General features: G+C 45.4%; 1 protein-coding gene and 1 long non-coding RNA gene across 4 annotated transcripts in view; one reads left to right on the forward strand and one right to left on the reverse strand.

The window, feature by feature from the left end:
- SEPTIN7 (septin 7) overlaps positions 1–14159 on the forward strand; it is a 68715-nt gene extending 54556 nt beyond the window's left edge. For all 3 annotated transcript variants that reach the window (XM_031951689.1, XM_031951685.1, XM_023498535.2), the window contains 5 exons: positions 1606–1657; positions 6983–7108; positions 11384–11519; positions 12290–12429; positions 13097–14159. In XM_031951689.1, the coding sequence (XP_031807549.1) occupies positions 1606–1657; positions 6983–7108; positions 11384–11519; positions 12290–12429; positions 13097–13136 (494 nt within the window). In that variant the 3' untranslated portion in view covers positions 13137–14159. The remainder of the gene's footprint in view (positions 1–1605; positions 1658–6982; positions 7109–11383; positions 11520–12289; positions 12430–13096) is intronic.
- LOC116421522 lies at positions 13643–16177 on the reverse strand. Its single transcript, XR_004231910.1, has 2 exons — positions 15408–16177; positions 13643–14714 (listed from the first exon to the last, which is right to left on the reverse strand). It is a non-coding gene; the product is annotated as an uncharacterized LOC116421522 (long non-coding RNA).
- Positions 16178–16458: the final 281 nt, after the last annotated feature.

Raw genomic sequence — 16458 nt, forward strand, 5'->3', positions numbered from 1 at the left:
TATATAGCTTTGAAAGTTATGTATTTAATAAGAGAAGCAGGCTATATATACTGGAAGACACATAATGGTGTCTTGTGCTGGTTTCCTTTTCTGTTCTACAAATATGGAAAGCTTGGTTTATTTGGTGTCATGTTCAGAAAAACAGCAGAATGTGAGAAAATAGATGGGTTGCTTACCTAGCAAAGGATGATGGTCTTTAATAGCCTATGGGCTCCTTGAGATGTGGAGGGAATTAGCGGAAAGCCCTGCACACTTCTAGGCAGGCTTGGAGAGGACCTGGGTTCAAATCCCAGCTGAGTACCTGTTCTGGTACTGGAACCAATCATTTCTCTGTGGGCCTTAAGTAAAATAAAAGGGGTTGGACCAGATGACCTCTGACATTCCTTCTGTTGGGTGACTTTATGGCTGTAAACTGCATTATTGGATGAGTGAGGAATACTGACCAATAATTACATGTCACTTCTCCACTTTGCTGAAAGGTGTCACTGGCACTTCCCATCCCCAACAGCTGCCTGGTCCTTGCCAGTCCCTGTAGAACTATGGCCCAACCCCAGCTTTAACTGTTTGGAGCCTTAGCTGGGTTAGCCATCCCCAGCCATCTACAATTCTGTTATCTTATCATTCTGGGCCCTCGTCACTACTCACCTTAAACCTCATCACGTAGTTGAAACTTCAAGCTTGTTTAAATTGTTTAAAGAAGCATCGAATCCATCTCTAAACTTACACTGAAAAGAAGCAACCCTGGAGTCAGCATACTGGCCTTCTTTTCTCTGGCTGGCTGTATTTAATGACAAAGCAGCCCTTTTCATTGAAATTTGTGCCCAGCAGGAAAAGAGGGGAGCTGAGCAGGCCTAAAAGTGGGTGTTGCTTTTTAGGGAGCGGGGTCTACCTGAGGGACTTGGGGCGAGCTTAGTGATTTCAGGCATCTCCAAAAGGAACAAAGCTATGTCTCAAGTGCCATTGGGAGGATGCGTCCTTCTTGGACATAACCTAACTGACGTCATTTATGTTCAAATGTGGCTTGGCGTGGTACGGATAAAAGCACAGAGACATAAGAACAGTGTTACAAGTGGGCATTTGGTCACGTAAGGTTTCATCACTAATGCTGATTCATTCTCATGCATTTGCATATCATGACGCAGGAGCCATGACTAGGGCCGCTACTTGGGTAGCCTTGGCTCTGATTGAACCAAAACACCGGATGTGTGCATTTCCAAAACCTGTGTCCTTTTGGGTGCTAGGGTCTTGTGTAACTTTAAACCATAACATTTGAATTTAGTTAAGTTCCTAAGGTGAAAAACGTTCAGAGTAATGGTGTCCTCCGCCAATAAATGTGTAGAGTATCAGGTTTAACTTGCCTCCTGACATTTCTTGGATTTAAGGTGTGAGCAGAGAAAGCCAGAAAAACATTGACCTCATAGTTTGTCTGTTGTTGAAGAGCAGACAAACAAGGATATTTCCTTCCACTTGAACCGGGGGAGGTTCTTGGTAAAGAATAAATTAATATTAATCATCATGTTTTTAAAAGCATATTGATAGTTATTGTTGGGAAAGCTTAGTATTCTTAAGTGAATTGACTTGGCGTATTCTGTGTTTTTCCTGCAGTTGAAAATGGTGATCATTGTGATTTCACAATTCTCAGAAACATGTTGATAAGGTAAGTGTGAACAATAACATGGAGTTTGAAATAGATTTATTTTAAAAAACTGGAGAGGCCTAAAATGCTGACCTCTCCAAGTATCAGTTATTTTTAAAATGGGGATAGTATTTATGGTGTTGTGGTTTTTTAATTAGCATATATTGTAATTTCTGCCACAGTCATGACAAGAAAAGTAGCCAAAGAGTAAATGGGTGATCTGATGGTTGGATGACAGCCATTCTTGTTGCTGGCTGTTTAGTGGTGTTGATTTTCCTCTATGAGCACAGTGTAGCCCCTTAAGTTACTGGTTTAAATCAGGCAGATTAATCCCAGAAATAGAGCCAAAGAAAATGGTGGAAAGCTCTAGTAGATTGATTTGAAGACAGAAAACCTGGAATCAGCCTTCATACCTGTGTGTCCTCCTGGGCCTCTTGGCCCCTTCATAAAATGTGAGGGCTGGGCCGTTCTTTCAGTTTTAAACTGATGACTCAATGACCTGCCAGAGATAGGGCTTCATTCTTTGCTCCATGGGTTCCCTTCTCTTGGAGACTCTCTTCTACAAGGTGTGTATCCAAAGTAATTCCCTCCGTCATGGAGAAAGTTCAAAGGGAAGAGATGGCCCCTCTTGTGACCTAGTATTGTGCGCATTTTACCAAGGGCCAGAATACTGCAGGATTTGGGCAATTGCAGTAGATGGAGAATGCTCATTGTCTGGATGGACCACTCAGTTGAAGGATAGCCGGTTGGGTTGGGCCATTGATGCATCTCTTGGATGTGCATTGTGAGGGACAACAAACTCAGAATTAAGTGGCAGGAAGAGCATGGATTGGGTTCAAGAAACTCCTCGAGACCTCCTCAGTATTCCCCAGGCTGAGAATCTGGACAGGGATACAACATGGCGGGGAAACGGAAGTGATTTGTCTAAACTGGAGCCCATTGCCTAATGGCTTGTCCTTGTGTGCCTCAGTAAACTTGGACTGATTCAGACCTCAGTGAGGGCTGAACTTCCAAGAGTGATTGTGTCATTCAGAGCTCAGTGTTCGCGTGGTAGGGAAACCTCTCCTGGGGAACCCCAAGAATCTGATTTCTCTGAATAAAGTTTAGATGACCACTCCCAGCTTCCCACCCCACCCCACCCAAAGAAGGCACTAGGGTGAATAGCTACAAGTTCAGTGATGTGATCCATAAAGATTTTATCAGGGTGGGATGGCAGACTGCATCAAAGAAAGTAAAACTGAGTAGAAATCTGTGGAAGCTTCGGCCTGCTGAACATGAGCATTTTAAAGCCCAAATAGGAGGAGCTTGACCGTAGAGAGTGGAAATTCCCTTAGGAGAACTCTGGCAAAGGCTCTGATGGTTAGATGCATTATAGAGTGCATCGAGGTGCCTTTTGTACGTAGTGGAGTCTGAGGCCTGCCACAGGAGGGCAGTCTGGTCACAACTTTATCTATGGTATTGAGAGGACTCAGCTGTCTCAGTTTTGGAACTGGAGATTTCTGAGCTCATTACAGTGTGTAATGGGTACAAATTCTGCTTCACAGACTGTCTTGGGTGGGGGCCCTCTTACATGGGTGTGTTCTAGGAACTGCCCAAAATCTTTTCCTACAAGACAGTGAAATATCCTTTTTTTTTAAATTTAATAGCCTTTTATTTACAGGTTATATGCATGGGTAACTTTACAGCATTAACAATTGCCAAACCTCTTGTTCCAATTTTTCACCTCTTACCCCCCCACCCCCTCCCCTAGATGTTAAAATACATTAAAATATAAATTAGATACACAATAAGTATACATGACCAAAACGTTATTTTGCTGTACAAAAAGAATCAGACAAGACAGTGAAATATCCTTGAGGCTGTTTTTCTTACATGGTCACATTTGACTGCTCATCCACTGGATTTCTCTACCTTGTCCACTGGGTGACTTTCATTGTCTTGATTCTAGGATTTACCTGTCTCTGGCCCCACTGGAAGAATTGTTAGAAAGATTTGTTTCCAGGAGAAGCTTGGGGGCATTAAAAGGATTCTCCTTCTCCCGCCCCCCCCGCCAAAGTGTATTTCAGTTGGTTCTCTTCCATTTGAGACTGGAAATCTAGAATCTTTGTCCTACTGGTGGACCCATGGATCCCTTCCTTGTCTTCTTCTCTTACCCTTTGCTTCCCCATTCAACAATCCTTTCCCCCATATATTTTTTGTAAACCCTTTCCCAATGTGAATGGATTTTTAGAACTACAAGCCCTCCTACCTCTACTGACTCTGTATCTATTCTTCCTCTGCACCTTATTTGTAAAACATAATTAGTACTTTTATCTTTTTCTAGGCGGTTTTGCTTTTCAGAGTCAGATCATAGCCCCAGTCTTCCTTTTGAGCTACCCAGTTGCTGATGTCAGTCTTGAACATATGGTATATATTTCCATGCAAAAAACATAAATAATTTGTCCATGTTAAGTTCCCTGAAATTGAGCTTTGATATTGGCTTTTACATGTTAAATTTTCTGTTGAGTTCAGGTTTGGTTGAAAGAAAGTCCTGAAAATCTGCAAGTTTGTTGAATATCTCTCTCTTTTTTTTTTTTTTTTTTCCAATTCCATATCATGGATAATTTTGTTGAACATAATATTCTTGGCCACAAGCCTAGTTCTTTTGATTGCTGGTATATATGATTCCAGAACTTGTGGATTTTATTGTGGCTGCAAATAAATCTTGTACAATTCTAAATTTAGGTGCAGCATATTTGAATTATTTTTTCCTTGTTTCTTGCAGAATTTCCTCTTTCATCTGGGGGTTCTAAAATTTGACAATAATGTTTTTATGTGTTTTTCCACAGAGGATCTGTTTGAGGTGGTGATCGGTGGGTTTTTCTATTTCAACTGTCCCCATAGGGCAATTTTCTTGGATTATTTATTGCATTATTGTGTCAAGGTTCTTTTTTTGCTCACAGCATTCAGGTAGTCTAATTGTTAATTATGTTTCTCTTCTTGATCTGTTCTCCAGATGTGTTGTTTTTCTTATAAGATTTTCACATGCTGGTGTTTTTTTTTTTTTGTTTTGTTTTGTTTTTTGTTTTTTGTTTTGTTTTGTTTTGTGGCAATTGGGGCTTATTAAGTGACTTGTCCAGGTCACACAGCTAGGAAGTGTTAAGTGTCTAGGCCAGATTTGAACTGCGCCACCTAGCTGCCCCTATTTTTTCATTCTTTGTATTTTGTTTTGTTCTTTCTTGCTCTAGCTTAGCTTCACTGGCTTCCCATTGCCCAGTTATAATTTTCAAAGAGTTATTTTCATCTTTAAGGCTTCTATATCTCCTTTTGTAGTTGGTTAACTTTTTTTTTTTAATCTTGTTTTTCTTGGATAGTTTTTAAGTTTAGTTTTTCCTCAAAGCTTCACATTTGATTTTTAAATTTTCTTTTGAGTTCTATGAATTCTCTCTGGGCAGGGACCATTTCACAGCACTCTTTGGGGTAGAAGCTTTTTCCCCTTAATTCAGTGTCCTCTGAAGGTGAACCCTGGGCTTCCCTGTTTCTGTAGTAAGTTTCTGTGCTTGGGATCTTTCTTCTTTTCTTGTTCATTTTTCCTTAATGAGAATTATTAGTGTAAGTTCTCCCCTCTGACAAACTTCACCTTCCTGCAAAGTGTGGCTCCTCTCCCTCCCCTCTCCTTTCCCCCTACATACACTCACTCACTCACTCCCAGTGTGCTGGTTCCTTCCCTCCCAGGGCTTCATCCCTGGCACATAGCCAGGCCTGGGATTCCCAATCAGATGGGAATGCTCCATCTTCTGGGACTCGGAACCCGACTGCACAAACAGTCCAGGAGGTGAAAGTTTCTGGTTCAGGCTGAAGCTCCAGCCTCCCCCAGCTCGCCCCAGGCTCCCCACTGGGAGTTTCTGTGGAGCGATCCTGGGGGTGTCTGCACTTCAGACCTTGTCAGGTTTTATCCAGAAGTCATTTGATATTTCTTTCTGGTTCTGGTCAGAGGTTGGGGGCTTTCTGTGGTGTTCAGCAACAAGCCCCTGTCACTACTCCTCTGTTCCCCTTTATTTAATCAGTCAGTAAGCTAGTGCTTATGAAGCATCTCCTTTTGTGTGGGGGCTTCATAGAGAGGTCAAGGCAATCCCCACTGCCAGTCCAGTGGGAACAGGCAGGGAGCACACAGCTCTGTACAAAAAACTCCAGATGGGCTGAATTAATAGTCCTAGATGGAGGAGGACTGGGGTTCCAGCTAGGATGGGACACAAGCCTAGAGAAGTGCAGATGAGGAGGGTGAGCGATCCAGAATGCTGCGGGGTGGGCTTGGGGGTAGGGAGAGGAAGGGCCAAGGGGGCAGACACATGTTTCAGGCTCGTGAGACCCATTCACAAGCCTGTGTGTGCCTTCTGAGCGCAGCCCCTTCCAGCTCAGCTAGGCCAGGCTCCGGCTTGGACAGGGCTCTGATGGGCCCAAGGCATCACCATCGTGAGCATTGGGAAGGTTTACAAACTCAAACGGGCTTTACAAGTATCTCATTTTGTCCTAGAGTAACCCCGAGAGGTGGTTGAGAGGCTGTTATCCCTGTTTTACAGATTAGGAAACTGAGGCCCCAGAAGATGGGTGGGAATGACTGTGTCTAATGACTTTGGGTCCAGTGCTCCCATGTTGCCTGAGAAGCCCAACAGGAGGTGAACTCACATCACTTCTTCCAGAACTTTTTGTTCTTCTTAAAGTGAGATTGAAAATGACCATTGTTTTTTTCTTCTTTAGAAAAGCATTTTATTTTATTTTTTTTTCTTTCTTTTTTTTTTTTTTTTTATTAAGTAACTTTTTATTGACAGACCCCTAGAAAAGCATTTTAAAGGAAGATGTGTAAAGTACTTTGCAAGTAGTAGCTATGCTTATAGTTGTCTTAACCACCGGCATGGTCTTTGCTCAGAGGGCAGTTGTTTTGTGGTAATCATGCTAATAAGGGCCCTCGTTGGGCCCTCGTCCTTTTCTCTTGTGGCTTGATGATGAGCCGTGAGGTCATTTCCGGTCTTGACCCTGATTTCATGATTCTAGTTCTTTGGCAATTGCTAATAACCGTACTATGATCGGCAGAAGAGGAGTTGATGGAAAGCTAGTTGGGGCAGCTGAATAACTTCTCACAGAACATCTCATCTTGAAGCCACCTGTGAGCCTGATGTGCCTTAATTGATATTTCACTGAATTATTACTGAAACAACTTAATTTCAGAAAAATGAGTTTTCTGTGGCCTTCTACAGTTGTCATCTGGTAGGAAAGCCTTCCAGAGCCCACCCTCAGACCCAGGGGGCCTCCCCTCACACCCGTGTGTAAAGCAGGAGCAAACACTTGCTGTTGTCTCTGTTGTGACAGAACCCACATGCAGGACCTGAAGGACGTGACTAACAACGTGCACTATGAGAACTACAGGAGCCGGAAGCTGGCAGCCGTGACGTACAACGGGGTGGACAATAACAAGAACAAGGGACAGCTGACCAAGTGAGCGGGGATGGCGAGAGGGCCAATAGGGAATGGGGTTGGGCCTGGGGCTCCCTTCAGGGGAGTCTAGGTCAGGCTGGGAGCAGCTCCTGCCTAGCTTCCACCATTTACCATGTCCTTGTGGGAGAGGGTAAAGTTGTTTCTCTTGAGATGGTGAAGGCTTCCTCTGCCTCACCTGGCAATGCCCTGGGACATCCCAAGGCGTTTCGGAAAGCCCCCCCATCCAACCCCAGCGGGGTGGTGGTACAATGGACAGCATCCTGGGAAGGAAAGGCCTTGGCCTAGCAGAGCTGGGCTCGGCCCTGGGGGTTTTCTGGCTCCTGCCCACTGTGTTCTCCTCCTGGTGGGGAGACTGACATTCACCATTGTATTTGTCCTCTTCTGCGAGGTCATATTTAATTTTAAATTGTCTTTTTCCTCTTCCCTAGCATTTTTCTTTACGTACAGTAGGCATTTAGTCATTTCTCTTCCTACTGCAATCCCAGAGCCCTTTTAGCCTGAACCTCAGAGTTCCCTCTTTGAGCTGCCGTTTTGTGAAGGCTGCTTTGGGGGGCTCGCCAAGGCTGATCTGTTTTATATTTTTTATCACTGAGACTCTGCAAAGGTGACGTGCACATGCAAAAGAGGCTGCTTATGTATGCAGGGCTCTGGTGTGCACCAGACTGGCAGGCGTGAAGACCCTTCCTCATTTTAAAGTGTCAGAACATCATGCAAAATTAAAACGCCTGCTACTGTTTTCTGTTTAGATTAAATGAAGCTGTGCATTTGGTATGAGTTTATTCAGCAAGTACTTAAACTCATTTTTCATGGTCCCTCTGGAGTCAGAGGCCCAGTGTCATGTGTGACCCCAAGAAAGTCCCTTCCAGGCAGGTCTTCACTCAGCTGTTAAATGAGGAAAGGCCACGGTCCTCCTGTCTTCAGCATCCTGATTTTTGTGGCTTGATCACAAAACATGGTCGTCCTCAATTTCCAATAGAGCTGATGATGGAGTTCCGATAGAGTTCTCCGATAGAGAACTAAATTGTCACCGGGGGCTTGCTAATAGCTCTTGGTGGCACATAAAATCCCGTTAGAATTGTCTCTGAATTCTCAGGATTGGTTTTTCTTGTAGGGCTGTTATATTGCTGCTTAAGCCTTTAAAATCTGATGTGCAAATTGTTCATTAAACTTCTCTGTTAATCAGTTTCTCCCTTGGCTCTCTGCGGCACTGGGGGGCCTGACAATGGCCATTTTCTCTTTGTTCCGTGGGTCACCTCCGACCCCTTTCCCTTTGTTTCTCTTTCATGGGCCTCCTTGGTTCCTAGGGCTTGAAGTAGGACCTCCCAGCAGCTGCCTCCCTCCTCCACCTGAACATTCTGCAGGTGCCCCAAACTTGCCATTACCTTTTCCCCTAAGCGTTTTCCTTTGCCTTACACCCCATTTCTTTCCAGTTACCTCCAGCTCTTCCCTTGCCTTCCCCCAGCCCAAATGAAGAGTCACTGGAGCTTAGTTTAGAGGTAGATGGATGGAGGTGCCAATAGGGGTGGGGGGGTGGGGGCGGAGGTGTCCATTTAGCCCAACTCCCTGTTTTACAGACGGGAAAACTGAGGCTCACCTAGTAGCAAAGGCCCTCAGACTCCAGAGCCATTATGTGCCTGCATGGATGCACCATAGAAACAGATACACAGAGCAGTAATGGAAGACAGGAGCAGCAGGCCTAGTTGTGGGCATCAGGAATGGCCTGGCCAGGTGGGAGTCCTTGGCCAAGCTTTGAAGCAGGGAGGGCGGGCACAGGTGGCAGAAGCTCCCAGACTTGGAGCAGCAGCATCTTGTGAGACAGCCAACACCTGGTCTTGCTGAGTTGGGAAAGGGGGACCAGGTTAGGGAGGACTCTTGAGGTTGGGGGGGGGGGGGGGGGGGGGGGGGGGGGGGATGTGTGATTAGCCCTGGACTTTAGGACATAGGGCTGGCTGAGGAGAGGATTTACAGCCTGGCCTCCCTTAGCCCAAGTGCCTTCTACTCCAGGGTAAGGCACCTCTTGGGAAGAAAGTGCTCATATCCCCATTTTAAGTTAAGGACACGGAGGCAGATAGAGTCACAGCTTTGAAGGGTCTGAGGAACAACTTGAATTCAGATCTTCCTGATTCCAGGCCTAGCACTCTATCCACTGTGTCACCAGCTGGTTTGGTGCCTCCCAGGCCCACCCCCTCTTAGATGGAGCTTTTTATCACCTGGTTGGTTTGTGTCCTCAAAGCAGAGGTGAGATCCTGCGTGTGGCAGCTCGCTCACTGTGGAGTGCTACATTTGATTAAATGGGTCTCGATGCACCCAAAGACATGTTAAGTGCTCATTTTAATTATTCCAGAGTTAAGCAGTTTATTTTAATCCCCAAGAATTTTGAATGTTTAGGTCTAGAAATGATGAAACAAAGAATTGACAGCTTTTGTAATAGCCCAAAAGCCTCCATTCTTTCTAACTATTTCTAGCAACCCAGAAGTTTCAACTTAAGGACCTCCTAAAGCATGGGCCAACCTTCCGAAGTTCGAGTGTCTTTCCTAGATGGTGGCCCTATTCTTGGGCTGGTCACTGTCACTGTTCAGTGAGGAAAGATTCTGTGGTTTGAGTTTGATAGCAGAGCTTACCCCCTGACCCCTCAAGCCCCATTCCCTTCCACTGTGTCAGAGCATCTTCCAGAAGAGCTTGTCCGGACTGAGTTTTCTTTGTCTCCCCTCACTTAGTTAAGATCAACAACTATGTTGAACGTGTTTGTTGAGCACCGGGTGCAAGCACCACAATGCAATTGAAAAGATTTTCCTAAAAAAAAGTGCTAAGTGCTTTGCAGAGAGCTCATTTGATTCTCACAGTCAGGTAACAGTTTCTGTGGAACAGACACCTCCTGACTATGACTTTAGATGCAAATCCTAGAAAACATATTTGTCCTGGTTTTGTAAATTGGCTCCCTTTCTTTGGAAAAAATTGGGTTTTATAAACACATTGGGACAGATAGGGAAATCTCCTTTTCTTTCTGAATTCTGGTTTCTTGAGCTTGTTCACCCAATTCAGGTGAACATCAGTTTTGCCAGCCCCGTGTGTGTGTATCTTCCAAGGAGAAGCTGACCATGTTCAGACCACCCGAGAATTTTAGGAGTCCAAGGCAGGTCAGACTAGCATCTACCTGATTAAGTTCTGTTATTGGAGCTGAGACAGCCTTGATTGTTAAGTGGTCGCTTTTGTGCCCTCTTAGCCTCCTGGGAGTTCACCCAATGTCTAATTCTCTCTCTGTCCCTTTACCTTGCTGGGCCAGGAGGCAAAACTGCTCCTTCCATGCCAGGGGCTATGCTCCCCATCTTCGCAGCACGATAGCAGCAGCCCAGAGCACTGAGCTTCCATTGTGAAGCCTAAGGGAAAGGCAGCCACGTCTGCTCCTTGGCTGTTGAAAATGAAGTTGGATGGATGTGTTCATGTTCTTCTAAGCCTTTCTGTGTTTGCGTCACCCAGGAGCCTTTGTTAGGAGACTTAGAAATCTCTCCCTAAGGATATTGCTTGTGAGATAGAAGGGAATGGGGAAAGGGAGAAACCCTACAGTCTGCAGAAGGTCCTCAGGAGGGGGCTGATGCAGGTCTGGACGTGGGTTTTCAGGTTATCAGTTCCTCTGGTTTATTCAAAAAGTTCTAGGTAGTATCACTGTCTTAGAATAAGTGATAAGTATTGCTTACAATTTCAATATTTAAATAAGTACAACTTAGTCTCATTACTGTCCTTTTCCCCCAAAGAAAAGAAAAAAACCACATTTTAAATCATTCCAGCCTTTTTCTCATGGCTTGCTTCTCTAAATGACCTTTAAAACATCCCCATCTCTTCTCATTTTGCTTTGCTTATCCTACCTGTTACAAAACGCCATCTCTGTGACCACAAACCATCGATTGCTGTCTCTTGGGTCTCTCACCTGTGTTTTTAGTTTAGGTTCTAGGCAGCCCAAATTATGTTACAGATTTTTGACCACAGCTAAGCCAAGGCCTCTTGACCGGTGGGAGCCTTGGGGGGCTGAGATGATCCCAGGGGCCCCTAGAACAGCGTGGCATAATATTGTCTGTCTGGAAACCAGTTGTCCTGAATAATGTTAGGGCAATTTCAAGAAGAGGGACATTCACAGACTTGTTTTCAGAAACCAGAGGGAGACTGAGCCCCACCACCTTGGTTTTGGCCACCTCAGTTTTGATCTTGGTTGTGCGTTGAAGCTAGAGATTGGGTCTTCCCGTAGTTAACGAGCCAAACTGGTTTTTATCGTGCCGGCAGGAGTCCCCTGGCCCAGATGGAGGAAGAAAGAAGGGAGCATGTGGCCAAGATGAAGAAGATGGAGATGGAGATGGAGCAGGTGTTTGAGATGAAGGTCAAAGAAAAAGTGCAGAAGCTGAAAGACTCTGAAGCCGAGGTATTCTCCCTAAAGTACCATCATCTCATTTTGGGCAATGAGGAACATTTCAATGACCAACAGCAAAGACTTTATAATCTTCATTTTAATTACTAGTTTTAACCTCTTCCAATAAACCTTTTTCCAAAGCCAACAGTTTTGAGTTTCTTTATACTCCTGCCCTATCTGATGACAAAGGCCTAAGGTTCTTAAGGAAGATGGATCCAGAGGCCGTCCCCCAGCTTGGCAGAAGTTGCCATCAAGACCTAACTAAGATATAGGTGTAGCTCTCTGTCCATGACCTTTCCCAAAGGGCAAAGGTCATTAATGACCAGATTTGCCACAGCTTGTATACCTGCTGTTCCTCCAGGGAGGGCCCTGAGAGAGTTTGCCCTGTTTACTCCCGCCAGACTCCTTCAGGGTACATGTTTTGCGGGATGTTAGCCCGGAGCCTCTCAGGCAGTGGGTGCTGAAGCCCCCAGGGGGCAATTGAGCAGCTTGTCCTTAGTGGCTCTCTGGGCCCCTAGGGTGGCCCTCAAGGGCTGACCCAAGATCTGACCTTAGGTTCAGCGTTAGCCTGGCTGCCTGCAGAAAGGACTATGCCTGTTTCCCCAGTGGTAGGGAGGTTACCTGAGGCTTGCCACCTCTCCTTCTTCCTGATGTCTTTCCTAGACAAGAAAGTCCCACTTGTGATGGGGGGAGGGGCTTCCCAGCAGTCACAGGGCCCTGCTGTGTTTTCACCTGTTGCCTCCTGATTTTCTCCATTTGGGGATGTTTCTTTTGTGCTTTAGCTCCAGCGGCGTCATGAGCAAATGAAGAAGAACCTAGAGGCACAGCACAAGGAATTGGAGGAGAAACGGCGTCAGTTTGAGGATGACAAAGCCAACTGGGAAACGCAGCAGCGTATTTTGGAACAACAGAATTCTTCCAGGTAACTCGTGGGATTCCCTTTTTTGAGGCGTTTTGGAAAGAGCAAGTGGCATCTGTAGCTCCTCTGAGATTGGAGCCGGGCTTTCTGTTTCCATGAGTTTGATAGCGAGTCACCAGAAAAAGCAGCTCACCCTTGGGAGACTTCTGGGTCCATATATTGGGAAAGGAACAGAGGCGGCAGTGTCCGCTCGAGCAGCTCCAGGTTACTCCTCCCTCAGGGCCTCAGTTTTCTCCTTGATGAAATGAAGGCCTTAGGCTTAATGGGCTCTCGGGACTCCTCGAGACTTGATGCCTGTGATCCTGTGGGTGTAATTCTGCAAAATAAAGTACTTTGGGGTGTGATGGGAAAAGGTCATTTCTAAACTCTAAATACTGGGTGGGAGCAGCCCAGCCCCCAGGCTCTTTGGTGCCCAAAGGCATCGAGTCCTGAGGCCTTGGGGGGCTGCTCTTTGTGCTGCTTGGGATCCTTGGCAGCTCCAAGAGTGGGGGGAGCAGATAGCAGACTCCAGGTGCCAAGATGCCCTCAGCCAGCTTGTGTTCCTTTCTGCTTCGGAGTGAGACTGGGGGAACTTTGCCTGTGGTTTGGTCCTCAGCTGAACAGGCTTGGTGGGGGGAGGGGGGGTTTCAGGCCATTGGTGTTGACCTTGGATGCTTTTTCTTCTTCTTAGAACTTTGGAAAAGAACAAGAAGAAAGGGAAGATCTTTTAGACCCGTTCTACCACCAGTTACGTAGGAGTTGCCAATCTGCCAGCCTGGACGTCAGTGTTTGTTGGATCCCTTTGACCAATTTTGCACCATTTGTATCCATAATGATGGATTTAACAGCATGACAAAGTTTTTTTTTTTAGTTTTTTTTTTTTTTTTTTTTTTTCCGGTTAATGGAGATTAAGATGCCTTGAATTGCCTCGTGGTGTCGGCGTACTTAGAAGTAAACACCTCTAAGTACTTTTCCAAATTTTTTTTTTTTTTTTTAACAGATATCTTCACTTTAATGCAAGAGAACATTTTACTGTTGTACAATCATGTTCTGGTGGTTTAATTGTTTACAGGATATTCCAAAATAAAAGGACTCTGGAAGGTTTGCGTGGAGGAGAACTCGCCATACTCTGATACAAACTGTGCTTCTCTCTCTGTGTCTCTCTCTCTCTCCCTTAGACTTCTCCGCAGATGAGAACGTGACCTAGTCTAACACAGCTGACCCTCTTTTTTGACACTTCCATTGTTTAAAAATACACATGGAAAAAAAAACCCTATAAGCTTCCACTGCACCTAAAAGCTTTTTATAACAGCCCTTTCTTGTTTGGAATTCTTTAAATATATGCTCTTCTCAATTTAGTGACTTCTTTAGCCAGAAGACTCTCATTACTGCTTCATTTTTGTAATAACATTTAAATTTAGATATTTTCCGTATATTGGCCCTGCTAAATAGAATATAGCGTCTTTCATATGGTAGGAACCAGCGAGTAAAACTTTCCTTTAACTCCCTTTTTACACTTTATGGTAAGTAGCAGGAAAAATGCATTAATAGGTCATTTCTAGATAAAAATGTGGAGTTAACTACCAACTTGTTTCTACCTGTGTGCAGTCTCTTTATTTTACTAGAAATGGGAATCATGGCCTCTTGAAGAGAAAAAAAGTCACCGTTCTGCATTTAGCTGTATTCATATATTGCATTTCTGTATTTTTGTTTGTATTGTAAAAAGTCACATAATAAACAATATTGTGATGTAACACTTTGGTCTAAAGTACTTTGCACCTAAAAATCAAGGAGCGCTCATGATCATCTGGGCAGAGACCGGCAAGGAGAGAATTCCCAGTGTCCTTACTGATAGTTGCCTATCCCAGAATTTTGTGTGAGTATTTTTGGTTCATTTTCAGGGAGCTCCCGGTTGCTTTCTGCTCCAAGGAGCTAAATCCTTTATATCTCCTTATTGTTGACTTATCTATATTATTTTCTTTGAAGAAAATTGCTGATTCAGATTCAATATGTCCATATATTTCTAGAGCATTGAATTTAACTTCTTAAAAGCAAAATTCTGAATGTTGTTCTTAGGCTATCATGTAATACAATGTTACCGAGTTTTATCTCGGTGGTTAGTGGGGGAAAGTTATTTTTAGTGGGTTCATTTAGTTGCCCCCTTTTTTGTTAGGATTATTTATCAAGGGGGCTAAACAAAAAAGATGGATTCAGGATAATCGTATCCATTTTGACTTGCCTTGGAAGAACAAGACGGCCATTGCTGAGATGTGGGCAGCACCCCCCTGCCCATTTTCAGAGGTCAGTCACTGTAGGCAAAATGGGAGAACACGTCAGTTATGTTCACTGAAGACCTGTTAGAAAATCATGTTACCACTGAGTGCATTTGAGGCAGCAGTCTCCCCTCTTGTTTCTTTTGAACAAGAACCCCCCAATGCATTTTGAGCAAAACAGAATCAAAGTTCACTTTCCCATAATCCTCCAGAAAATAAGTAATGTGGGTGAGGTGTTCGTTTTCATACACAGACTGAAGGGTACAGCTGGGAGTGTCATGCTCCTTTGGCCCAAGCCACCTTGATGGCAGCGTTGCCCCGCTGTGTCCTGGGTGTTAAAGCTGCAGGCGTACATCTAGCAGCTGGGGCGTGGGTGGGTGGGGGACACCTCAAGTTTCTTAAAAGAATTGGGTGTTTAGGACTGGAGGAACTTTGACAAAGGGAAGTTTTTGTTTTGTATTTTTTGTTTTGTTTTGTTTGTGAGGTAATTGGGGTTAAGTGACTTGCCCAGCCACACAGCTAGTAAGTGTTAAATGTATGAGGGGGGCTTCTCCCGACTTACCCACTGCACCGTCCGACTCCCCACTCCCCTCCGAGGAGTTTTGCATTGGCTACTGGTGATGGTGAGAGGGCCCCTCCCCTCCAGGTGAGTTGTCTAGATGAGGTACCTGGGTACCCAGGATGGTTGGGGTGACTAAGGCCCTCGGGACGAGGTGAGCACCTGTTTACCTTGGGTGCAGGGCTTGAGATGCCAAGCAGGAGGTGCTGATTTGGGGTGATCTTGGGGTTCGCCACGTAGGAGGGAGGTGCTCTGACCTGTGTTTGACAATGGCATTCTCTGTGTGGAAGGGGGAAGACGGCTCCTGTTGTCCTTTAGCAGCCTTCCCGGTTTCCCCAGTTACTAGTGTCTTCCCTGGGCAGATTCCTTGTGTCTGTTGGGGCCGGGTTCTCTGAAGTCTGGCCCGCTTCCTGCCTCCGAGGAGTGCCAGCCTCCCGGGAGCTCGGGGTTCACGGTCCCTGGCATGTGGTGGGCACTAACGGAGGCCTGTTGGTTAAAGCAGATCGGATTGAGAGGCAGTTGTAGTCCTGAGGAGAGGTGCTAAGGGTCAGAGGCGACGGTAGAGGGAGAGGCGTAAATGACGGGATTTGGAAACTGGGTTGGAGGGAGAGAGAGCTGTGGGCAGCTGGGAGGGAGGGCGGCGCTGCCCGGACAGAAACAGGGAAGCTTAGCAGAGAGGAGAGTTGAGAGGAAGATGTGCATAGAATGTCTGGTTTGAAATGACCATTGGGCAGCTGTTGCCCGGTAACCAGAAGCTTGGCAGCCAGGCTGGGTGTCCCCGACAGGGGGAGGGTGGGGAGGGAAGTTAAGGGCGGCCCGGGGGGCATCGGTAATCTTGAAGTTGTTAATTTTTTGGATTTTTAAAAAGAACCGCAGAAGATCGAGCGTGTTAAATGTGAAAATGAGTTTAGAAGAATTGCACGGGTTTAACCTATATTGGATCATTGGGAGCCATCATAGAGGGAAACGAGGGAGAAAAATTGGAAGACAAGGTTTTACAGGGGTGAATGTTCAAAACTGTCCTTGCCAGTATTAAAAAGAAATGTAAATGCGCAGCTGATTGGTGAAGAAAAGGGGGAGAGAAAGCTAACTTAGCATCTTCCAAGTGCATAAACACTTTGCTGAGTCCTCCTTTGGGTGGGATAGTGTTGGAGCTGAAGACATCAAGTCGGCCGCATCTTTCTCCAGTGGATCCCTTCCTCCCTTGGGCTCTTGAAAATC

Source organism: Sarcophilus harrisii, chromosome 1 (genome assembly GCF_902635505.1).
Source record: "Sarcophilus harrisii chromosome 1, mSarHar1.11, whole genome shotgun sequence".
Classification (NCBI taxonomy): Eukaryota; Metazoa; Chordata; class Mammalia; order Dasyuromorphia; family Dasyuridae; genus Sarcophilus; species Sarcophilus harrisii.